Here is a 26,708-nt window from a genome sequence, read left to right on the forward strand (position 1 = left end):
ATCGTTAACGAATAAAGAAGCAAATTTTCTTTCTCACTGTTACAGAAAGAATATTTTCATTCAAACTAGACGATTGTGGCGTGTTCGTAATCAGCCAATAGAACCCAGTTTGTTATTGTGTCGCGCGTTACGAGAATTTTGCAGTTAATCAAAAAGCAAGCATTTTCGTCAGTTATGTTATAAAAGAATTTGCTCATGCTTTTAGCTGTGCGTATATCGAGTTATGGATGCACTTGGGAAGTTTGGAGAGCACTCAAGAAGCTAGAGTTGCACTCGGCTATCGCCTCGTGCAACTCTTACGCATCTTTCGTGCTCTCCAAACTTCCCGCGTGCATCCATAACTCGATATACGCACGCTAAGCATGAACAAATTCTTAATTATTTAATATTCTACTACATTTCAAATGACAAATGATTTTCCTTTTGAAATTTTTACAGTCAAAAACTCATATTTTACATCTATACATAATTATGGTTCAGTGATATTGTGAAATCTTAATTTTGGTTCATTTTGCAAGTGACGGCATAAGTTTGCCAGATCTTGAAGGATATGTGTCATTCTGAGTTACCACCGTATTATTGTTCCACATTTAAATGAAAAAGGATTCTTATTTCATAAATTGTACCATCCAAAACTCTTATGGTTTGTACATATGGTTCAGTGATACTGTGAGATCTTAATTTTGGTTCATTTTGCGAGTGACGGTGTATGCCAGATCTTGAAGCCTATGTGTCATTCTGAGTGACCACCGTATTATTGTTCCACATTTAAATGACGAGTGATTCTTCTTTCATAAATTGTACCATCCAAAACTCTTATGGTTTATGCATATGGTTCAGTGATATTGTGAGATCTTAATTTTGGTTCATTTTGCGAGTGACGGCATATGCCAGATCTTGAAGCCTATGTGTCATTCTGAGTGGCCATGGTATTTTTGTTCCACATTTAAATGACAATTGATTCTTCTTTGATAAATTGTACCATCCAAAACTCTTATGGTTTATACATATGGTTCAGTGATATTGTGAGATCTTAATTTTGGTTCATTTTGCGAGTGACGGAATATGCCAGATCTTGAAGCCTTTGTGTCATTCTGAGTGACCACGGTATTATTGTTCCACATTTAAATGACAATTGATTCTTCTTTCATAAATTATACCATCCAAAACTCTTATGGTTTATACATATGGTTCAGTGATATTGTGAGATCTTAATTTTCGTTCATTTAGCGAGTGACGGAATATGCCAGATCTTGAAGCCTATGTGTCATTCTGAGTGACCACCATATTATAGTTCCACATTGAAATGACAAGTGATTCTTCTTTCATAAATTGTACCATCCAAAACTCTTATGGTTTATACATATGGTTCAGTGATATTGTGAGATCTTAATTTTCGTTCATTTTGCGAGTGACGGCACTTGCCAGATCTTGAAGCCTATGTGTCATTCTGAGTGACCACCATATTATAGTTCCACATTGAAATGACAAGTGATTCTTCTTTCATAAATTGTACCATCCAAAACTCTTATGGTTTATGCATATGGTTCAGTGATATTGTGAGATCTTAATTTTGGTTCATTTTGCGAGTGACGGCGTATGGCAGATCTTGAAGCCTATGTGTCATTCTGAGTGACCACCGTATTATTGTTCCACATTTAAATGACAAGTGATTCTTCTTTCATAAATTGTACCATCCAAAACTCTTATGGTTTATACATATGGTTCAGTGATATTGTGAGATCTTAAGTTTGTTTTATTTTGCGATTGACGGCATATGCCGGATCGTGAAGCCTATGTGTCATTCTGAGTGACCACCGTATTATTGTTCCACATTTAAATGACAAGTGATTCTTCTTTCATAAATTGTACCATCCAAAACTCTTATGGTTTATGCATATGGTTCAGTGATATTGTGAGATCTTAATTTTGGTTCATTTTGCGAGTGACGGCATATGCCAGATCTTGAAGCCTATGTGTCATTCTGAGTGGCCATGGTATTTTTGTTCCACATTTAAATGACAATTGATTCTTCTTTGATAAATTGTACCATCCAAAACTCTTATGGTTTATACATATGGTTCAGTGATATTGTGAGATCTTAATTTTGGTTCATTTTGCGAGTGACGGCGTATGGCAGATCTTGAAGCCTATGTGTCATTCTGAGTGACCACCGTATTATTGTTCCACATTTAAATGACAAGTGATTCTTCTTTCATAAATTGTACCATCCAAAACTCTTATGGTTTATACATATGGTTCAGTGATATTGTGAGATCTTAAGTTTGTTTTATTTTGCGATTGACGGCATATGCCGGATCGTGAAGCCTATGTGTCATTCTGAGTGACCACCGTATTATTGTTCCACATTTAAATGACAAGTGATTCTTCTTTCATAAATTGTACCATCCAAAACTCTTATGGTTTATGCATATGGTTCAGTGATATTGTGAGATCTTAATTTTGGTTCATTTTGCGAGTGACGGCATATGCCAGATCTTGAAGCCTATGTGTCATTCTGAGTGGCCATGGTATTTTTGTTCCACATTTAAATGACAATTGATTCTTCTTTGATAAATTGTACCATCCAAAACTCTTATGGTTTATACATATGGTTCAGTGATATTGTGAGATCTTAATTTTGGTTCATTTTGCGAGTGACGGAATATGCCAGATCTTGAAGCCTTTGTGTCATTCTGAGTGACCACGGTATTATTGTTCCACATTTAAATGACAATTGATTCTTCTTTCATAAATTATACCATCCAAAACTCTTATGGTTTATACATATGGTTCAGTGATATTGTGAGATCTTAATTTTCGTTCATTTAGCGAGTGACGGAATATGCCAGATCTTGAAGCCTATGTGTCATTCTGAGTGACCACCATATTATAGTTCCACATTGAAATGACAAGTGATTCTTCTTTCATAAATTGTACCATCCAAAACTCTTATGGTTTATACATATGGTTCAGTGATATTGTGAGATCTTAATTTTCGTTCATTTTGCGAGTGACGGCACTTGCCAGATCTTGAAGCCTATGTGTCATTCTGAGTGACCACCATATTATAGTTCCACATTGAAATGACAAGTGATTCTTCTTTCATAAATTGTACCATCCAAAACTCTTATGGTTTATGCATATGGTTCAGTGATATTGTGAGATCTTAATTTTGGTTCATTTTGCGAGTGACGGCGTATGGCAGATCTTGAAGCCTATGTGTCATTCTGAGTGACCACCGTATTATTGTTCCACATTTAAATGACAAGTGATTCTTCTTTCATAAATTGTACCATCCAAAACTCTTATGGTTTATACATATGGTTCAGTGATATTGTGAGATCTTAAGTTTGTTTTATTTTGCGATTGACGGCATATGCCGGATCGTGAAGCCTATGTGTCATTCTGAGTGACCACCGTATTATTGTTCCACATTTAAATGACAAGTGATTCTTCTTTCATAAATTGTACCATCCAAAACTCTTATGGTTTATACATATGGTTCAGTGATATTGTGAGATCTTAATTTTGGTTCATTTTGCGAGTGACGGCACTTGCCAGATCTTGAAGCCTATGTGTCATTCTGAGTGACCACCATATTATTGTTCCACATTGAAATGACAAGTGATTCTTCTTTCATAAATAATATTATACCATCCAAAACTCTTATGGTTTATACATATGTTCATTTTGCGAATGACGGCACTTGCCAGATCTTGAAGCATAAGTGTCCAGGGGTTTCGATAAGCACCGACGACCGACGAAACGCGTCGGCTACATTGCTCAGAGTAGTTGGCTACTTTTTCCCCCGAAGAAGAAGCCACTAGTTTGAATAATGTCATGGGCAAAAAACGCGGAAGTGTATGTAACTTATAGTGTAATTATCATTGTTCATTGCTTGCAGGAGTTAATTGTGTGGCTAATAAATCAAAATTTAACTAAAACCCAAATCTTCTTGAATAGAAAACTTGCTCCTTTATACTCAGTTTAGTCCCTTATGGGACTCTTATGGTTTATACATATGGTTCAGTGATATTGTGAGATCTTAATTTTCGTTCATTTTACGAGTGACGGCACTTGCCAGATCTTGAAGCCTATGTGTTATTCTGAGTGACCACCATATTATTGTTCCACATTGAAATGACAAGTGATTCTTCTTTCATAAATAATATTATACCATCCAAAACTCTTATGGTTTATACATATGTTCATTTTGCGAATGACGGCACTTGCCAGATCTTGAAGCATAAGTGTCCAGGGGTTTCAATAAGCACCGACGACCGACGAAACGTGTCGGCTACATTGCTCAGAGAAGTTGGCTACTTTTTCCCCCGAAGAAGAAGCCACTAGTTTGAATAATGTCATGGGCAAAAAACGCAGAAGTGTATGTAACTTATAGTGTAATTATCATTGTTCATTGCTTGCAGGAGTTAATTGTGTGGCTAATAAATCAAAATTTGACTAAAACCCAAATCTTCTTGAATAGAAAACTCGCTCTTTTATACTCAGTTTAGTCCCCTTAACGCTGGAAATCGCTTATTAGGGCTTTGCAATTTAAGATTTTCTGAGGGAGCATTCCCCCAGGCACCCCTTGAAAATGTGGACTGTTGATACAGTCGGTTACTCTATTCAAATCTGCTGATTACTTCAATTTTTATTGAAACCCCTGAGTGTCATTCCAAGTGACCACTGTATTACTGTTCCACATGTTAAATGACAATACCTCATTATTTATACCTTTTTGTACAGCTCAATGATGTTGAGGGATCTTTGTTAGTTCATTTTGTGAGTAAATGCTTTTGCTTTATCGTGCCAGATAACCACAATTAATTAATTATTGTTCTAAGCAACATGTGGGTTGCCTCAATAACGTTTCTCAGGTTCTGACCGGTTTTACAGTTTATGTGTACAGTTGAGTCATGGCTGTGCTCTATTAGAGCCTGGTGACCTGTGAGACACTATCAGTTCTGCTCTTGAATAACAGGGGAATAAATTTTTTTCAGTTTTTATTTACACTTAAAAGAGTGTTAATGAAACAAATGCAGATTCAACTGAAAGAGGCATTTGTGCTCTCTACTTTAACACCTGTTCCAAAAAACATATATATTTAATGAAAAAGTTAGTAGGAATAAAATGCAGGGAGAAATTTTTCTCACAAATATCCTCAAACTATTCCTTTGATTAAGAGAGTGTTTTCAGCTTTTGGCATTGTGTCATGGTTCTGCAACCCAATCATTTACACTCAGTATGAGCAGTACATGCTTGTTTACCAACTGTGGGTTACTTGTTGGCTGCTAAATCATGGCTCTTCATTTTTCTTTCAGAAAAAAAAAAAAAATTAAAGGGCCAATATGCTCTGAGGGAGTCAACTACAGTGTAGCATCAGTTAGTCAGACAAGGACAAGTACCTTACATGTATGTCCGTTGCATATATGTCATCAGAGAAGTCTTTGTCTGAAACGGTTGTATCAGAGTGGCATGAAGGTAATTCTTCTGGTTCAGATGAGGACCTCCCAAACAGGGAAAATCTCTGTGTGAGGCCACTTTCCTGGCAGAGCATTGAGGTTAATGGTTTAATGGCCCAGTTGGACCACAAAGTTGCATGGTGTCAAAGCCAATGAAGTGAAAATAATGGTAATAGATAGCACACAGTCAGACCAGCATCAAGCCAAGGAGCGCCAGATGATGCTCCTGAGTTTGCTCTGGCACCCACCACTTACAATAGAAAAAGGAACTTGATCATAAGCATAACACAGATAATTTTTTGAAGAAAATTCAGAAAAGAAGAAGACATTTTGGATAATAATGTACAAAATAGTAATAACACTCAAGTTGAAGTTGACATGCATCATGATTCAGTTCCTATTCAGTTAAGTTCCTGTAATCATATTTACTCAGTAGACAATTGCACAATTTTTTGAGTTTTGATGAAGACCTACAATGTAGTAAGTGAATATCCTTTTACACCCATGGGAAGGAACCACGTTAAAACTAGGTAAATTACCAAATCTCAAAGTGATTTGCCACAATCCAATGAAGATCTTGCCTGTGTTGCAGACACTCTAAACCTTCTGTATAGAGCATGCCGTCTGAGAATTAGTGCACAATATCATGTTTGAATCCCACAAAGTCACAAAGACATGCATGTATGTCAGCGTTTTGTGATTGGCTAGGTTCTTACGCTGTTTGTGATTAGTCCGATTTGAAATGAAGTGTTGACACAAAGTCACATAATCTCAATGGCCTTTGTATGGTACTGTGGAGCCACAAACTTGCCCTTACCAGACAAATGTCAGCAAAATTTGCCATGTTTGCAGAGCTGTCTTTGTTAGTTGGCACCAAATCACTCTGTAACTAGGCAACTTTATTGAATTTTAAAAACCTTCCTTCTAGTAGCCTGTAAATGCAGCTGTATTTTCAGTCGTCGTGTCCATTCACCCAACATATGTAATTGGAGATACATCTGCATCCACTTTCCACAGTGGTGACAGATCCTAGGGCTACCCTAAGCACTGCCTTAAAAAGTGCCACTCCGAGGACTAAATCTAGCCAATACATGCCATGGTAGAGTAATTACTGGACTCCAAATGCCGTGATCCTATTTTGTTCTTGGCATATTTTATGAAAAAAGAGTGCAGTTATGTTTTATGCAACAACAAAAAAATACCGTGTGTTATAACAGTTTTTTGATAAGCATGGCTTAAATTTTAATCACCTGCATGCCAATAATAATAATGGCGATGATGAATTAAAGAAGTTCTACAGAGCTTTCATAGTGTATAGATTGTGTTTGGATAATTTGGATATTTAATCAGTCCAATACTGCAAGCAAAACAGCTGATCATGTGAATCAGAAAAAAATTGCTCAAATTTTTAGCAAATAATTTGATTTTAGTTAAAAAAAAAATAAATGTAATAAATTATTTATGGTCATATAATAATACAAGAATTTCACCAAATCATATTATTTACAGTGATTTAATAATAATAATAATAATAATAATAATACAAGTATTTAACCAAATCAGAGGATAGCAGATTTGCTTTCATAACTTGAAAAGCTTTTGGCTACCTATAGGATGAAAGTAAAATTGGGGTGTCATTTCATGCCTGTTTTAGAAGTTTAGCAGTAAATGAAGCACCTGTAAAATAAAATACATGTACATGCTAAAAAGGTGACAAAATTAACCTTATAAGTGTTTACTGCTGGGTAAAAATATATCGAAGTTGTACCCAAATCATAGAAATGCACAGAGCTTTCGAATAGTAACACATTTTATTTACAAGAAATATTTTTTTATAACTGATTTGGTTAAAAATTAATCATACAGATGTATCTCCCCTTGGGGTCAGTGAATAGCACTAGATATTATTCACTGTCTATTTTGGGTAGTGGATAATATTTATCAGATGAAAACAAGTTCTTATAAATAATTATTACAGGAGTATCGCTTATCATAATAATTTGAGGCTAATTTTATTTCCTGTGGTTGATGTTCTGTCCATTAGTAAGGATGTCACATCTATACTGGGAGTGATGTGTACGTGTTGTCATCGTACAACCATTTGCCAATAGTATCAATTGAAATCTATAAAGAGTATATTTGAAGCATACCACTCAAATGGAGTTACGTTTTACCTGTACCAACCTTAGATAATTATGAACCAGCTAGTGTTGACTTGTACTTTCAAACCCAATGTACATTCTTATACATGTATGAGCTTAGTTAGTTTCACATTGTATGTGCTTTTTATTTAAAGGCATATATTTTGTGGTACATGCAGTGCCCTGTAGAGGCAAATGGAACTTTCTTTTAACTTATCTTACTTTTTATTGTTCAGTGTATATTAAAGATAATAAAGTCATTTTATTCTTGAAATTTTGTTTGGTGTCTAAATTGTTTGTCAGTCATTTATGGTACCAAATAAAAATAAGAAACATGTGGATAATGATGTCTTGATCAAATTTGGTATCTTGAGCGAAAGTGTAAAAAAGTGATATTTTAATCAACTTTGTTTACCTTACTTTAAGTATGGAAAACTGCTATCATGGCAATATTTGCCATCCTGAGCAAAGATACAGAAGAACTGATATTTGATCAACTTTGCTACAATGGGGAAAAGTATGGGAAACTACTGTTTTGATCATATCTGCCATCCTGAGCAAAATTGAGAATAAAGTGGTATTTGGCCAAATTTGCTACCCTGAGCAAAACAGTGGCAAACGACTATTTTGATCATATTTGCCACACTGAGCAAAGATACGGAAGAAGTGATAATTTGTCCTCATTTACTACACTGGGCGAAACAAAAATAAGGTTAAATTTTGCTCAGTTTTACTATCCTAGGCAAAACTGTTGAAAATTGAGTTTTGGTCACTTTTGCTACATTGAGCAAAAATGTGGGAAATTACTACTTTGACCGAGTTTGCTATAGAGAGCAAAAGCGTTCAAAAATTCATCTTCGATCGCTTTTGCCCATTTGGGCAAAAACCTGACAAATGTCAGTTTTGCTATCAAGTTTGACACCCCTGTAAATGCCTTGATAAAATAAAGGTTATCCTTGTTTTTACACACGGGGCAAATTTGAGGCAAATTCGGCATTTACCACCTTTGCCACTAATGCAAAATTATGGCAAAGTTGGTCCTACGACATGAGGCAAAATTGAGCAAAATTAAGCAAATGTGGCATTTGCAGATGATTTGCTCCAAATTTGCTATAGAGGTAAATCCGTTTTTTCGTCCAGTGTCATGAATAATTAATTAGGGCATGTTTACATTGTTTACATTGTTTACATGTTTACATGTTTACATGAGTCAGCAGATTTGCATCAGTTACTGAAATCATAAAATATGTCGAAAAGCTACTACTATTCGCCTGTTTGGTATTTTCTAGAACCTTATGTCAAACGGTATACAAGTTCCAAGCGAGTTCTTTCGACGAACTAAGTTTTTTCCCACGAGCTGGACTGCTGTGTTTAGTCAAGTGTGACGAAGGTCGATTTTCAGGTTCTGTGTTTACAAGTTCGAGGAAGCCGCAAGATATCTGAAGTTCAAGTGAGAGGTTGTTATTATTTGTAGAGGCTGTTTAGTTTTACTCAAAGTTCAAGTCAAGTTTGTGTTGGCGGATGCTGTGTTTTAAAGCTCTGTAAAGGCTATGTTCTTTTGGTGTTAAACTTCCTTGTGTTAATCCGACATCCCTGCGTGCTGATAGTCAGTGAATAATTATCCTCAAAACGTTCGAACTCGTGACTTTGAGTTTTAGCTAATTCCAACGTAATTGACTCCTTACCCATGCCTTACATATCTTTAATCAGTACGTGAGACTGCTATGCTGTTTTTGAAGCCTGATGTGACTAAGAAAAATAGAGAATGGTTTTTTTAGAAGGATTTGTATGGAGTCATCAGAACATAACTGGGCTAATATATCGGAGACAATTTGTCCCGAAATGCTAGTTTTTGGCAAGTAGGCCTCTTGGATGTTGCTCTTTTCAGAATATCCTGACAAATCCCATAATTTCACAAATTAACACCTTACTCTTACCATATTTGATATCTTACTATTCCTCCGCATTTACAATTAATCAGTTCCTCAACCACGACGCCGAAGTGTACGCTCCGTAGCGTCTTGTTGAGCAATCTTTCATCTTCGACACTTAATCCAGTTTATCTTAAGGGGACTCAAAGTAGTTGCTATTCACGTCACAGGCGGCCCAAGTTCATTTCATGAACGCGGACGTGACTCTTGCTTGCGAGCGGTGTTGTGTTACAAACGGTTATTTACAAAGGTTTGTATGTGATGCAAACGGCTTTTCTTAAAAGAGAGAAGAACTGTATTTTTTTTTAATAAAATCAACTTACCTCATTGCTTTGTTGTATTCTTTGTTGTTTGCTCGCATCTCAGGCCGTTTTGAAGCGTTTTCGGCGAGTTAGCGCTATTTTGGTGTTCCACTGCTAAAAGAAAGAGTGGAACACCAAAATATAGTTTTTTACCCTTGAAAAAAATCTCTCTTCACCTCTTAAACTTGGGCGCGCCGCCTGTAAGCTCAGAGGGAGAGGAGAGAATAACCTACTGAATTATCCGAACTAACACAGCGTATGAAAAACTGCAATTGACTAGCTAGTAAAATATGATCGACTCAAGCTACGAGTGTTTCAATTTAAAAAAATCTCTCTTCACCTCTTAAACTTGGGCTTGCCGCCTGGAAGCCAAGAGGGAGAGGAGAGAATAACCAAACTAACACAGCGTATGAAAACTGCAATTGGCTAGATAGTAAAACATGATCGATTCAAGCTACGAGTTTTTTTACCCTTGAAAAAAATCTCTCTTCACCTCTTAAACTTGGGCGCGCCGCCTGTAAGCTAAGAGGGAGAGGAGAGAATAACCTACTGAATTACCAAACTAACACAGCGTATGAAAACTGCAATTGGCTAGCTAGTAAAACATGGTCTATTCAGGCTACGAGTTTTTGACCCTTGAAAAAAATCTCTCTTCACCTCTTAAACTTGGGCGCCCCGCCTGTAAGCTAAGAGGGAGAGGAGAGAATAACCTACTGAATTACCAAACTAACACAGCGTATGAAAACTGCAATTGGCTAGCTAGTAAAACATGGTCTATTCAGGCTACGAGTTTTTGACCCTTGAAAAAAATCTCTCTTCACCTCTTAAACTTGGGCGCCCCGCCTGTAAGCTAAGAGGGAGAGGAGAGAAAAAATTGCTGAATTATCCGAACTAACACAGCGTATAAAAACTGCAATTGGCTAGCTAGTAAAACATGATCGACTCAAGCTACGAGTGTTTCAATTTAAATAAATCTCTCTTCACCTCTTAAACTTGGGCGCGCCGCCTGTAAGCCATGAGGGAGCGGAGAGAATAATCCACTGAATCATCCAAACTAACACAGAATATGAAAACTGCCATTGGCTAGCTAGAACACGATCGATTTAAGGATCCGAGTTCTTTTTACTTAAAAAATCTGTCGCTTCCCTCCAAAATTCGAACATTAAGATTGCAGTGAACTCAGGAGGACGGCGCCTTGGAAGACTACCGAAGAGGAAAATATGGCTGCGCATAAAGAATTAAGGGAATTAATGCTTATTTGCTTGCATGCAACAACAACAACAACAACAGCAACAACAACAACAACTCTATTTCAGTATTCCCACGTTAGTACGTGGTATTACCTTCTATTTTAAACAATTTCCAATACATACGTTTCATTTATACGGTACTCTAACGAAAAAAGTGAGCTAAAAACACACAATTAAAATATCGGAGTTCATACTTTTGATCTGGACACTTTCATTTGGCTCTTGGGACAATTTTGTCCATGTAGAGCTCACTTACGGTTTGCTGTTTGCCATATTGAATCAGACTGGATCTTGACTCTGTGACATGAAACATAGAAACATTATAAAGATGTAAGTTTAGATAACAGAGCTTGGAGATCGAGCTTGAAATGTGACTCAAAGAAAACAAGGACCATTTAAGAACGATAATCTGCAAATTCTGGTTGCTAAACGCAACAAACCTGATTGAAATGAAAGTTAATACTCACGTTCTCGCCGCAACGCCAAACAGACCAGTTTCACGTCGCCGAGGGGAGCACGACGGCAATGTGGTGAGCAAGAGCATGCCGCGGCAATATTGCACAAACCATGACGTCACGTCCGGTTGAAGTTGCCGTCGCCCCTAATAAGTTCCCTTTTAGCTCTCTATTGTTGTGATCCAGAAATTTTGCTTCCATGGTAACGTGAAGTCACACTTCTCCTCTCTGTTAAAATAATCAAGGCTACTTCCCCCTCCTGAAAATTCTAAATCTAGACGCTCTGATATGCTCTTTTAGGGTTTTCCCCACAACATATTTGGTAAAAAGATAGCGGTGAGTAAAATGACCTAGGCATTCTCAGGCATTTTTTTAATTACAGAACGAAGATTAACGTTTTGAAGAAGGGCTTGTCAACGCACTGGTTCGGTATTGAGAAGTCATCAGTTCCCATCCAAATAACTGTTTAAACGATAATTCATATTTCGCGTAGGCCTCAACGAGCCTTTTCAAACGGGGGAAAGAACGCTGCTTCTGACTGACTTCTGATCGAAGACTGGCCTCAACCTCCAGAGACAGCAACCGAGATGTTAAACGGAGAAATGAGGAAATGTTTCGGCTGCAATTGCATGGGGGACTGCAGTATGGCTTTCATTTCGTGTGACCAAGCTAAGCAACTGAGTTTCACGGTTGATGGTGAAGTCAGATGCACACGCCAGTGGGTGATAACTAAAACTTCCCACTAAGGAGAAGCGATTAGAGGCGACTGTATTCGAAAGTTTCCTTCACAGCAGTTGACAGGATTACAATCTTCGCAAGACTAAATATTGTAATACTCGACTGAGCTGCTATGAAATTATCGAAACTGGGGTTTCTTAGCCTGACTGGTTGTGCTTTATGTAACGCTATTTGCTCTCTTTTTAACTCGTGGGTACGCGCGAGCGTACCACGAGTTATTGCAGGGACTGAGATATGCAAATGAGTCACTCACTCACTCGTAGTAGACGCACTTCGTAATTAATCGGGTCCGAACTCGAGAGCGCGGAGATCTATCGTTTCCAAAGAAGCACACGCTCGCCGAAGTTCGGTAGCATCAAATTCCTCACTGCGAGCGTGCATCGTGCGCTACAGCACGGTTAGGATAGAGGTCTTACCAAATTTAAGACAGGCAGGAATCTTTCAAATTAGTACGATTCGAAGGCCTTTGACCCGTCCAGGCGTTAAACTTGACAAGAAGATGAGCATTTGCTCTTCGACTCCTTCAACTTCGACGCTGGCTTGATCTCCTACCTTGTAGTACTGTAGTAGGTTATGTGTATGAATGAATTTATGGCGGTCAGTATAAAACAGGGACTGCGGACTACAAACTGCGGACTGGGTATAAAATACGGACTATAAAATACGGACTGGTGAAATGTATGGTAAATAAAGGTACTTCTTCTTCTTCTTCTTAAGGGCTCTCCAAGATTACGGGGGGAAATGGATGTGAGTTTGAGCATTACCTTTTTAAAATAACAGCGGAAATCGAGATAAGAAAACATAAGCTAATGTTTTGCGTCCTACTTCGCGGAGGAGTTGTGTCGGCTTTGTATCGCATATGTTCTTTCATTGCCATGAAATGCGTTTACATTGTTTTTTATTGTCAGTAGCCTGGTTCCCATTGCTTCGAGTCGTTTTTATGACTCGATCGTTTGCCTCGGTCGTTTGCCGGCGGAAGTTCCATGGAAAAGGCATTAAACCATTATCCAACCTCTCCACTTTCCGTCTAGGTCAATATTCTGAGCTGCTGATCTGTTGCATTAATTCACGGAAATTCCAAAAAAAAAAAAAATGATTGACAAATGCAACAAGTTTGTTGCCAGTAGGTTTGATAACTGACTTTTCAAGGTCTACTTTAACGGATTGATAAATAGGTAGGCCCTCAATGAAATCTTGAAAAGGGAAATTTCCTACGTATGAGGTAAAACGTTGCACAGGCGACACCGTGGTTGAACAATCGGCACTAGAAACAGGTATCAACAGAGATCAGCATAGTCATCTCAACGTCTGATCCATTTCCTGTAGTATTTCAACAGATTTGAGTATTTTATATTTTATGATACGTTCTTCTTTTCTTATATTTTTGATAATATCTTCTTTCAGTCCATGTATCATTGTTCAAACAAAATATTGAGCTAAACTGAACTTGAATGAGCGTTATTAGTAACTCGACTTTCCCCTTTGTTTGTGTGAAAAATCAAGACGCAAATACTTTTGTGGGATATCTGTGGCATAACTATAAAAACACAGGGGCACCCAACGACAATTTTCGGAAGAATATCTGTTCGGAAGACGATTTGAGAACTAGAATTTTCGGAACATTTGTTGTAAAATTTCTTGCTTGCCTGCCTCTCCTAGGATTTTCGAACATCTAAAAAGTGGTATAATTGCCTATTTTTAACGGATTTTTACCCTAAAAAGGTCACCTAGAATTTTCGGGAGCCTTTTTTCTGGCTGAAATTTTCGAAAAGGCAAGTTTTGATCCCTATAGTTTTTGGATCACTAGACTTTCAGCTAGAAAATCCGAACAGATGAAAAATTTTTACAGGATAAAAATATGCCTTTATCTACCGTTTAAATACTCAAATACGTTTAACAATGCTATGTTTAAGTGGTTTTGAACTGTATTCTCGTTGGGTGCCCCTGAAAACATTTTAATTTCATTTTCGCCTAAATGGCGTACAACTAGAAAGTTACTAAACATCTGCGTCTGTTTAACTGTTAAGCAGCCGTGAGTCACGCTTATTAAACCTGTTCAAATTTGCATATAACTCCAACCAACACTGTATATTTCAATGTAGTTTCATTGAGGCATGAAAAAAAAATTGGTTAAAGTGCCATAAATAAAATTGAATATAATTAGGTCACGAGAATTGCTCTGCGTCACGCGATTTAAAATGGCACAATCGAATAGATTGTCCACGGGTTCTTGTCGATCAGTCTTGTTTTCACGGGACAAGTTGCGTAATCAAAAACTACTAAGTATCGAGAATTGGCGAAATGCGTGTGGTGATTTAACGTTGTATGAATTGATTATTTAGTGTTTCAAATAGAGCATAATCGATTTTAACTTTCTAATTTGGGATCAACGTCCTCCAAGTTTACAAATAGAGTTTTCGTTCAATTATGGTTGCATTTTGATATAAAGTTTGTCATTTGATTTTTTATTCAGTGGAGAGTAAATGACTTTCATACCGATCTATAAGGGTAAACTTTTGCTTTATATAACTATCCTCTACTCATATTAAATCACGTGACTTATTTTTTCTTATATTTTCTTCTTTGAAATATTACTAGACATTCAGGTAACTCTGAGAGCCAAATTGCAATTCAGTTCCATAATCTTGGCGCTGTTGTTACTAATAAACTGATTTTCTTTACTTTTTGAAAGCCATTGATCCACTCCGATTCCTTATATAAACTGCTCGAATTAACGTAAAAACGGATGCAACAACTCACAACAGTTGTTGGGCCAACATTGTTGGGAGTTGTTGCATCCGTGTCGGCAGTGGTGTGCAAACGGATGCAACATCTCCCAATGTCGGGGCCTACAGTGCATCGTGGGAAGGATACAGCCCATAAGACTTTTAACTTGGAGACCATGTGTAATTCGTGTGGCCCCAAGTTTTGGCCCCAACAATGTTGGAAGAGCTGTGCAGATAGGTTCGATCACCAGCCGCTGTTAGCCCGCGCTCCTCCCCCGGACCGTATCGAGCCTACTGTGAAAACGGATCCAACAGTGCGACAAACGCAGACTGCAGATTAGCAGGTAAACGAGGTAAACATTGTCGTAAAATGCTCTAACAGATTCCCTATCCCTACACTAGACGTTTAAATGACTTAAACTTTAGGGATAGGGAATCTGTTAAAGCATTCCACAACAAGGTTTTGCTCGTTTACCTGTAAGTCTGCAGTCTGCGTTTGTCGCTCAACGCTTGTTCGGCTAACATTGTTGAGTCCGTTTGCACGGGACCAAGTTGTAAAGTTCAAGAAATAATTAAATTTCATTACCAACGCTTATAGGACAACTTCAACTATAAGTCCTATAGTTTGCAGGAAACTACTATTTTCAACTTTATACACCAGAATAACTATCTGGACCATTTGGTGTCAATTTGTTTGTACTAATCTTGGGAACAGTGTTGACATTGTTTTCTCGTCAATACTGGATTATGTAAATACTATTCAATTATTTGAGTGTCATGCACCGTTGAATTTTAACGAGAATTAAGTAATCTTTGTCCACTTTTGAATGGGATAAATGTTTCCTGTAGGTTGAGACTTCTTCAGTTCTCATTCAAATAAATATAGCATCTCCATTAACGACATACAAACCTGACGATCTTTTCAGGGTCATTTTCAGGAGTAAACCTAAATAACAGATTAAAAGTTAGGATAATCTTGAGAGTGTTCTGTAATAAACTTCATGAAAGTCAATGAGGTTGTAAGAGTCGTGTAAGACGCAAAAATTATAAAAAAAGAGGGTTTTCTTGAACTGGTCGACCGTACTCGCTACGAAATCGTTACTAAAATATGGTGGGTACTTGTGGGTGGCTATCTATAGTTATCTGTATCGTGTACGTATAAGACCAAATTACTCTTCTATCTTTTTCAATTAAAATGTAACATCCGCCTAGAGAACTCTGAGTCAACCTCATTCCCAGGGTCTTCTCGTTTTCCAGTATGGCGGCGGCACTCCTTCACCTCAACCAGGCGTCCCTTTTAACAAATTTCGTAAACCACCTCGGGAATCAGCTGACAAATTCGTGAGACTTCACGTAGCCGAGCGAGGTAAGGCTGGAAGGCTGGAAATGTTCGGAACCCTATTCCACTCTCCAGTAGTTTACATAGCTGATCGTTGGCGACATCATTGACGTGCTCACCTCAAGAAAGATAACAACAAACTCTGACAATCAAGCTTCTTAAATAATTTTTTACGATCTGTTTTGCACCAGCTTGTCAAGCTTGCTTTCCATGAGTTCTTCACACCATACATTTTGCCACTGAATAAGGACTGCTTCGCAGACTAAGCTTGTCATTCACATCTTGAACGACCATATGAACCGATTACGTACTTTCTGTATTTTGCAGAAGCCTGGGTTATGGACCGTTATGTTTTCTCCCTTTGTTCCGTGAAGTTTATAGGGATAAGAGGGTTAAGCTAGGTTTTTAATAATTTTATAAGACTTTTTCGCACAACAAATGTTGCCGGATTTTCGTCTTCTCAATAAAAATATTCACTGATTTTTCGTTTGAATTTGTTTGTCTTTCAGTTTTGACGGTAGGATCAAGAGTACTGAACCCTTAATAAGTACCACTGACTTAATTGCGAAGAAAAGACATTTACTGGAATGAAGACAGTTTTATATACTGAAGTTCTAAAGCGCTTGGCATTGCAACAAAAATGGCAGCCTTTATATAATCTATTTCAACCGTTTAAACACGTCGTTATTAATGGGAACCAGTCAGAAATAAACAAAAAAGAGGGTGTATTGAGAAAAAGAAAAAGAAAGAGGAAGAAAGAAAAAGCGTTCGGTCAAATGATGGGCTATAGGAAACATGGGTTTCGACTAAGGGACTTGTCAGAAATTAGCAGGGGGGAGGGGGGATGGGAATTTTAAATTTGGGTTCGAAAATGAGGTGACCCATCCCTGCAATGGGAGTGAAATTTGCTAACCCTCTCCTTGACCTTGGCCTATATCATGACTCTCCCCCTCTTGTATAAATGATAAAATCTAGTTCTTGCAATACACTAGGGTGAGTCAGTATTATGAAAGCTCAAAATATATTTCTAATCTGTTCTTTGTAATGCCATATACATACATTTTAGATGACAGCATTAAGAGTCCGACTCTGATTCTGACAGCTGATCACTCGACTCTCCTATTTCTCCCAGGTTTTTTTTACAAAATAAAGAACTTCTTTTTTCTTCTGTGAGTGAACCTCTACATGATCGCGGACACATATTTGCATGACCCTCCCCCTTTTCACGGCCCATTTTTCATGACCCCTCCCTTTTCTGCAGTCTCAAAAAGTTGTGACCCTCCCTCTGTTTCCACCCCCCCCTCCCCCCGTGCTAATTTCTGTTAAGTCCCTAAATCATAACGGTTAAATTTTTGTGTTTGAAGTTGAATCACTCATATTGAAGTAGTCTTCCTCGGCTCTCGTTTCTGGTCAGTTCTACTATTGTACTTTAATGCGAGTAATTCAATGCTGTATTAAACAAAAATTTAACCTTTATTTAGTCGAGCCCCTGTTCGCTATAGCCCATGGCTAGATGTATTGTTTTCTGTTGTGGATTCTGTTGGTACACAGAACTCGGAGTGATTGAGTTTCAGCTAAAAACTCCAGGAAAATCGCAATTAATATTACAGTTACGATTTCCAGTATTCTGAATCCAAAGAGCAGGACTGATGGACTCTCGTTGGCTGTGAATCAGTATAAAGCGCTTGATCCAATTCAGTGATTACAATGCATTAATTACTGTACAAACTATTTTGCCAAAAATGAGAGAAATTGAAGGGAATTTAAAGAAACGTTATGCTAAATTAGCTGCTCAAATTTGACTTGGTCCTTGTCATTGGATTAAAACTCAGTCAGATATAGCTTGTATATCTTGGTTTCCCTATGATATCCATAAGAACTGTTACTGTTATATATGGGTCATCTGTCTCATCCTCAGGCGAGAATTGCGAGTGACTGGTGACGAAACACAAAGGACCATGGGAAGGAAAAAGGAGGCGAAGCGATGTCTCGTCTGTTTTCTCCTTCCCTCCTTCCTTTGCGCAAATGAGAGAAAGACTCCTTGGTACAAGAAAGGGTCATCCTATTAACTACCGAGCGTCTGTAAGCATAATAAGAAACTCTCCCGAGGAAGTCTCTTGCCGGGTTTAGCCGCCTTAATATAATTAGTAAATTATTAGACAGTCAAGTCTCTTCTCCTATGAACACATTTCCGTAAAATATAGTTTTTAGTTAAATATTACAGCCAATAAATTCGGAAATAATGCGTTTGAAGGATTATGATAAATTATTGTAAAAGTTTTAATTAATATATTCAGAACTGTGAGAAAAATGGTAAAAAGTCATCAGGAAATATTATTTAAAAATATGGAATACATTCATGCATGCATGTAAGGGATAAGTGAAAGGTGACTGTGATCGATATTTCACCATAATATTCTATTCTGAGGTCATCATAAGTTCAAGACTCCAAACAATTGAAGTATAATTAAAACCTTTATTTCCAGAGTACGTGTTTACAGTTAAACTGTCAGTAACAGAAAAACATATAATTGTATCGTTAGATGTTCAGTTACGTATTCATCACTGACTTAAATCTATTTGATTACTTTGATTAGCTATTCCATCTTATCTTATTATATTTTTCTTGTCTACTCCCTAAGTGAGATACTGAGATCAGGTAAAACCGAAGCAGTGAGACGAGATTATTTTTGCCCACAGCTGATATCTCCTCCGACGTCATCAAAAATTGATGTGACCCCATCCGCCACTGCTGAAGTCCACCAATTTGACACGTGCTGTTCGACCAACAAAGGCATGGACGTCCCACAATTTGCGAGACATGGTTTCAGTACATGAACCAGTAGAACTTTTGACAACCTGAAAAAGAGAAGCAGATGCACAGATGCAATTCAGCTTCTTGCAAGAGACCCCTTAAACTGACTGATGACAAGCTAAGGGAGTCTTTTGCAACATGTATCACCGTAGGTAGGTTGATTGTTAAATGCTGTTCCAGTCCTTTTCCAACGATGGGAGCCAGCTTCGAAGTCGAACTTGCATGCTTTAGAAGAAGAAAACAGAAAAAACAATTTCTGAGGGATATTTATAACGTGCTTCAACCCTACCATATTTCACCAACTTACTGAGGTTATAAGCTAAGCTCAACAGAAATAAAACCGTTCGAAGTGTGAACAATACTATTACTGTAATTCAAGCCATACTCCGATACTGATCTAAGCGTATAGTATCAATATAGAAACTGACTCTTCTGTTAAACGGACCCCCATATTCTGTTGTTAAGTTTAACTTTAAGCCAACGCCAATCACCGTAATACTTCACTACAGAATAAATTAAATTTTCAAAAAGGTAAAACTACATCTATTTCATTAGTTTCGATCTCACTTAATAACTTACCAACAAGGATAAGAGCTTTAAAACTATGCAATTACAAATTGTTAAAACCTACCGAATAAAATCTATAGTCTACCCGAAGATAGTGTGTAAAGGTTTAGCTATATTTACAGGGGCGCAGTCAAAACTAAAGACAACTTACGGAGGGAATAAAAACGACGGGAAGTAATCGTCTGAAATTCAGGCTAAGCATTTACTAGCTGGTTAAGATGATTCAGTGCAACAATATTAATAATACAGGGAAATATGTTTCTGTGGAGAATGTAAGTTTTTAAGGAGCCTCTTTCATTTCATAAAAATTTTTAACATGAATGTCTGAAATAGAGTCTGTACAAACATAAGAACTCATCCTAAGGCCTTTCAGTGCAAAACTCTAAAAACGAGTCTATTCTTAATAGAAAAATCTTATAGATAAGCTTTCATTGATAGACAAACGTAAAGAATTTACTCTTGTCCACAACACTCACTCAGTAATACACTAAATGGTCACCTCGCTGGCATTTATGCTACTGACTGTTTTTTCGCCTTATAGTTTACCAGCAGAATTATATAGCCAGTAATTATTACCTACCACGTTGATCCGGATACTCATTAATTGCGGAAATCTTTTCTTCCAAAACGGCTAAACTCTTTTGTATCTGACTTAGAGCAGTTTTAATTTCTTTGTCATGGCACAAGTTGACAATGATTTCGTTCCCCTCGACGACGATTCCTTTGCCTGTGTAATTTTGACTGATCAGATTTGTTCCGGCGTTTGTGTTGTTGACGCCGACAACACACTTGAAAGCGAAAAAAATCGCCAAGAAAGCGATAAAAGAAATTCCAGAGTTAATCATTTGGTAACGAGTGGTCTCTCAAGAGATTTCTCAGTGCGTTTGGATCCCTTGAGGTTATGAGTCATTGGAAAAACGCTTTTACTTCCTTGCCAACTCAGGCATGTTAAGGCATAGGTCACCTCATAATTTACATAACTTGGCGAAGTGGCATTTGAAACGGATTGTTTTGATCAGTTCTCATGAAACTTGGCAAACAGTTTTGTCGGTGGCCTTAACAATCTGTGACATATTCATTGTTGAAATATTAGTCATGTGACTTGCAAATGATCGTTAACTTTCAAAGTGCTCAAATTAAAACGGGGGAAAGGAAATGAAATAGCCCTGCATGTATGCCTAAGTGGAGCAAGGATTAAGAAATAAAGAGAAGCAGATCACGTGACTTATAAAAGACTTCAAAAAGCTTTCATCCACCTTGCAAGGATACCTGACAATCCAGACAGTTTCGATGACAATTTGATGACAAGTATTTTTAGACTGAAGTTTAACAACCTTGCCCCGTTTGAGAAAACAGGCTTTGTGACGTCATGGTCCAAGGAATGTCACTTGATGCTTGGGATGAATTTTCCAAAACTGTTTTAGTGAGATATGTTTTATCATAATTTTGTGGAACCCTTTACTTGGATCCTTCTGCGTCATTAACAAGGATCTTTGCATTCCCTGTGGGTTTTTTTTTTAACCTTTCAATCCATTCCTTAACTTGCCTGAGTGCCAAGTTTTGAATGTCTCCCACTTAGAAGATGATTTTTCTTGTTAGGAAACTATCTTTTATAGCTCTTTAATATTCTGATAAATCAAAAAAATAGGACTGATTCACTCTCGTTGGCTCTGAATCAGTGTAAAACATTTGATCTAATTCAGTGCATTACAATGCATTAATTACTGTACAAACTATTTTGCCAAAAATGAGGGAAATTGAAGGGAATTTAAAGAAACGTTATGGTAAATTAGCTGCTCAAATTTGACTTGGTCGTTGTCATTGGATTAAAACTCAGTCAGATATAGCTTGTATGTCTTTTTTTCCCAGTGATATTCATAAGAAGGGTTTCTGTCATACATGGGAGCGTCTGCATCATCTTCAGGCGAGAATTGCGAGTGACTAGTGACGGAGCGCAGACGACCATGGGAACGAGAAGAAAGAGAAGCGAAGCGATGTGTCGTCTGTTCTCCCCTTCCCTCCTTCCTTTGCGCGCATGAGAGGAAGACTTCTGTGTACAAGAACCTTTCGTCCTATTCACTACCGAGCATCTGTTGTAAGCATAATATGAAACTCTCCCGAGGAAGTCTCTTGCCGTGATTAGTAAATTGTTAGTCACGTCTCTTCTCCTATGAACACATTTCCATAAAATATCTGTAAAATTTTTAGTTAAAATTACAGCCAATAAATTCGTAAATAATGTTTTTGAAGGATTATGATAAACTATTGTAAAAGTTTATTCAGAGCTCTGAGAAAAATGATAAAAAGTCATCAGGAAATATTGTTGATACTGTAAAAACAAAAATGGATACATGCATGGAAGGGATAGGTGTAAAGCGACTGTGATCGATATTTAACCATAATATTCTATTCTAAAGTCATCACAAAGTTTAAAACGCCATACAATTGAGGTATAATTAAAACCTTTATTTCTTGAATACATCAGTTACAGTTCAACTGCCAGAAACAGAAAAACATTTAATGGTATCCTTAGATGTTCAGTTACGTATTCCTTAAATCTAATCGATTACTTTGATTAACAAGTTCCCCCTTATGTTATCATATCTTCCGTGTCTACTCCCTTAAGTACGATACTGAGATCCGGTAAAACCGAAGCAGTGAGACGAGATTATTTTTGCCCACAGCTGATATCTCCTCCGAGGTCATCAAAATTGATGTGACCCCATCCGCCACTGCTGTAGTCCACCAATTTGACACGTGCTGTTCGACCAACAAAGGCATGAACGTCCCAGAATTTGCGAGACATTGTTTCAGTACATGAACCAGTAGAACTTTTGACAACCTGGAAAAGAGAGGCAGATGCAATTCAGCTTCTTGCAAGCGACCCCTCAAAATGACTGATGACAAGCTAAGATAGTCTTTTGCAATGCTTAATTTCAATATTAATAGCTATTGCACAATCTGAAAAGTTAGGAATTCATATACACATGACAGTGTCTACTTAATGAAAGGGCTACATAACCTAGCTAAAATATGGGAAGGATTCAACAGAAGCCATGACGTTTTTGTAGTCGATTGACTGAAATATTCATTAACCTCGGAAATACTTCTCTTATATCACCTTCAGCAAAACACAGTTAGGCATTCGTAGAGTATAAAGGAAAATATCATGTTAATTTCTAGATAAGTTGTTGCACCTATTATGATATTACCCAGCCGAGTTCGAAACTGAAGTGAAAAAATGTGCCACAACAAGCCAAAAACTGAAAGCAATTCTGTCAGGCTGTCTTACCTGGTGATCAACAATCAACTCAGCACGAAGTTTCTTAATGTCACAGCCTCCTCCAATCAAGAATGAGATCCGTTTGCCAACAATCTTAAAGAACGGGGAAGCAAGAGTTCCTTGGGGAACATCTCCCTGAATTGTTCCGGGTGTTGCTGCCTTGGATGGCCTGTTTTCGTACCCTCCGATCCACCAGTCCCCCTGCTGTTTGGCAGGTTGTCCCCTATTGCGGGCTGTTGGATTGTCACCGTAGGTAGGTTGACTGTTAAATGCTGTTCCAGTCCTTTTCCAACCACTCAAGCCCGTTTCGAAGTCGAATTTGCAAGCTTTAGAAGAAAAGGAAACAGACTTTTTTTGAATGATGTTGCAAATGAATATAGCTAGATTTCACAACCTGAATTAAGCTAGGTACAACAAAGATTACACCGTTTAAAGTGTTAATAATTGAACTGCAAGTAAAACCATACCCTACAAAGTAATAACAATGATAAAACTTCAAAACTACGTATGCTCCTCTATTAAAACAGACTCAAATATTCTGTTGTGCAGTTAATTTACTTTAAACCAACAGATAAACTAAATTTTCAAAATGATAAAATTAGAACCCGTATTTAAGTAGAAACAACTAGTGCATTTTCTGGACTTAGATATCTTCACTTCCAATATATAGCACACTGGCGCTAGTTTGAGCGAACTAAAACGATTAAAGCTAAGTATTAAATACAAAATGTCTAAAATAATGAAAACAAAAACTCATAAAATAAAATTAAGCAGCTTAAAAGATCGATCATATGGTGTAGAAGATAATATGGTGTGGCAAGAGAGGATAAAGCTCGGGTATTGATAAAACAACTTAACTGAAACCTGTGTTAGAGCACCAAAGGAAGAGCTAAAACGTGAAGCTTTAATTATTGCAGCAGCGCAGTGAAAACTGAAGAAGACAATTAACAAACAGAAGAAAATGATTCACTATTATACAGCATTTACTAGCCGTAAGGTGGTTTAATAAGATGATGAATGCCACATTATTATTAAAACAGGAAAAACGTGCGTTTTGTCAGTTTTGTGAAGAATATAAGCTTTAAGGGAAACTTCTTGAATTTCATTTCATCAGTAGGATGGGAAAACCGCTGAGTATTGACAGCTATCAGAACTATAAGAACTGATCTTAGGATAGGTGTAAAATTCAAAACACAAGTATTTATGGGAAAATCCTATCGATAAACTAGTTATTGATGGACAAGCGCTAAGATGTTACTCCAATCCACAACAAGTAACTTAATAATTACACTAAATAGTAGCTTCGCTGGCATTCATAATTGCTAGAATTCGAACCGTTTTGTCGGAGGCTAATAGCGCAGAGAAAAAACGCCAGTAATTACTTAGCACATCGATTCTTATGCATTGCGGAAATCTTTTCTTCCAAAGAGGCTAAACTCTTTTGTATCTGACTCGGGTCCACAACAAATCACTCAGTAATACACTCAAGGGTCACCTCGCTGGCATTCATGTTAGACTTAGACTCCTGACTGTTTTGTCGCCTTATAGCTTACCCACAGAAAAATATAGCCAGTAATTATTACTTACCACGTCGATTCGGCTGCATTGCGGAAATCTTTTCTTCCAAAGAAGCTAAACTCTTTTGTATCTGACTTAGAGCAGTTTTAATCTCTTTGTCATGGCCCAAGTTGACAATGTTTTTGTTCCCCTCGACGACGATTCCTTTGCCTGTGTAATTTTGACTGCTCAGATTTTTTCCGTTGATGGGGCCGACAATACTCTGATAAGCGAAAATAATCGCCAAGAAAGCTGTAAAAGAAAATCCAGTGTTCATCATTTGGTAACGAGTGTCCAGCTTTTCTTTGTATTTTTCACGTGAAGTCTCAATGTTAAGATCTCTTTAGGTTAAGAGTCAATTGGAACAATGTTGTTTACTTCTTGCCACGTTTTGGATGGTTTGAATTAGAACAAGATTTTTCTTGTTAGGAAAGACAGTCCTCTTTAATGTTGACAATAGTTTCGTATCAACAAATAGTCACTCTATTGTATCGGGTCCAATTCACCAAAACAATAAAGCAATATAACTTGTTGACGTTGTGTCAGGTGAGCCCATTTTGACATTCATGATAGCCTGAGTATCAGGCGTTTCTGGGGAAAAGGGGAAAGATGGAAGCGAAAAAAGGGAGAGAGCTTCCTTTCTCTTCTCCCCCTCCCCCCTCCCCCGTCTAAACTCTCATCTCCCGTAGCCCCTTAGGAAGGCCTGATACTCAGGCTACATTCATGACTGATTTCATGCATATGGTTAGTTTCTCCGATTTATTAATGTTTCCTTGCTAGTAGTCCCGGCCCGAGCTCATAAAAATTTTCTTAGCTATTCAAGTACCACGTAAATACGTGCTTGTAAAAAGCTTGAAAAATACTCTCCGTTATTCTTATCCAACTTCCATTACAAACAATGTAAACTCTCCAAGAGAATTTTACTACATTTCGTGCGCGCAAGCCTTCAACGAGCGCGAGAACCGGCTACTTCTTGTACAACTAAAGACTAACTTTCAAGCAGCCGCCTTTAAGAGACCCAGCGAACGAGATGTCGAACGGAAGGAGTCGATAAACAAAGCAAGACTCTGGCAAAACAAGATTACTAAAGCAGTAGAAAGCAGTACTGAGTTTGTTGTTGAATTGATGCACACGCCAGCGGCTAGTGCCGCCGGGTAAAGAGGAACGATAAGGTGCGATTGTTCCAAGGCTACTTAGCTTTCACAGTACAGTTGAAACTCTGCGGGGACAGAAGAAAGTGGCCTTTGTCAAGAGGTGGCCGCTATGGAGAGGTAGGGGTGTCAGTATGAAAAATTCTTTTTAGGAGAGTACATGTTTTTTTGTGCTACGTTCTTGCTTACTGTATCTCATAATGTTGTACCACTCATAAATAATATACAGAGAGATAAAATACACACCAAAAGACTAAAATAAATTTTTGAAAAAAAAAGTTAGAGTGACAAACGAACAAGTATCGTGGACAATTTATGTTTACTGCAACAATATAAATGAAAGATTAATCATCACAGCGCCTTACGGATCAAATTTCGTGACAATTCCTGACTTTTTCAACAGTCGCTAGAAAAAATAGCCGTTGTCGAGAGGTTATTATGGCAGTTGAGGACACGCTTTAAATGGTGGCCGTTGCCATTGTAGAGAGGTTTAAAAAAGAGTCAATGTATGGACTGTCCGCCGGGACAAAAAAAGGGGCGGTTGTAGAGAGGTGGCCGTTTCTTATTGGAGGTTCGACTGTATTTGGCAAGAGTACTGAGTCTTCTTAAGTCGAAATATTGTTAAGTAAACGTAATCCCCCTGAATCCGCTACCTAATTATCGAAAGGTCAGTTCTTGAGGCGACTGGTTCTACTTCATTTCACGCTATTTGCTATCTTTTTAAAAAGCTAAAACTTGTCTTCGCATCATTTTAATTCAAATATTGGTCTTGTTTAGTTAGGCATTTAAACTGTCTCTTGTCGTCTTTTGCAACGATATCTCTCATAAAGATGAACATGAATTGAAACTTGAAAAAGTTAGGCCAATTTTTTTCAAGTTTTAAGCTATACCTGCAAAAATTATCCATGCAAAAAATATTTTGGTAAAGTGCTCCCTAATGAAATTTGTTTGAGATCTTCCAACCTCTAACGGAGCATTTTGTGTA

The 26,708-nt window shown here is 37.6% G+C and overlaps 2 protein-coding genes across 2 annotated transcripts in view; one reads left to right on the forward strand and one right to left on the reverse strand.

Moving 5' to 3' along the window:
- Positions 1-26,708, forward strand: part of LOC140934033 (tetraspanin-17-like) — a 97,860-nt gene that overhangs the window by 62,006 nt on the left and 9,146 nt on the right. The window lies entirely within an intron of this gene.
- On the reverse strand, positions 22,342-24,927 carry LOC140935476 (uncharacterized). The gene is made up of 3 exons (XM_073385022.1): positions 24,603-24,927; positions 23,025-23,341; positions 22,342-22,574 (listed from the first exon to the last, which is right to left on the reverse strand). The coding sequence occupies exons 1-3, from the start codon at positions 24,850-24,852 to the stop codon at positions 22,401-22,403; spliced, it is 741 nt and encodes a 246-aa protein (XP_073241123.1). The 5' UTR covers positions 24,853-24,927; the 3' UTR covers positions 22,342-22,400.

Source organism: Porites lutea, chromosome 4 (assembly GCF_958299795.1).
Source record: "Porites lutea chromosome 4, jaPorLute2.1, whole genome shotgun sequence".
NCBI classification, from domain to species: Eukaryota; Metazoa; Cnidaria; class Anthozoa; order Scleractinia; family Poritidae; genus Porites; species Porites lutea.

What these genes read in the sequence shown, in the direction of transcription:
- LOC140935476 (XM_073385022.1), bottom strand. Translation starts at nt 24,852, where the DNA reads ATGATGAACACTGGATTTTCTTTTACAGCTTTCTTGGCGATTATTTTC. An exon ending in AATGCAGCCGAATCGACGTG is followed by an intron (nt 23,342 to 24,602) that starts GTAAGTAATAAT and finishes TTTCTTCTAAAG; the next exon opens with CTTGCAAATTCGACTTCGAA. An exon ending in AGTTGATTGTTGATCACCAG is followed by an intron (nt 22,575 to 23,024) that starts GTAAGACAGCCT and finishes TCTCTTTTCCAG; the next exon opens with GTTGTCAAAAGTTCTACTGG.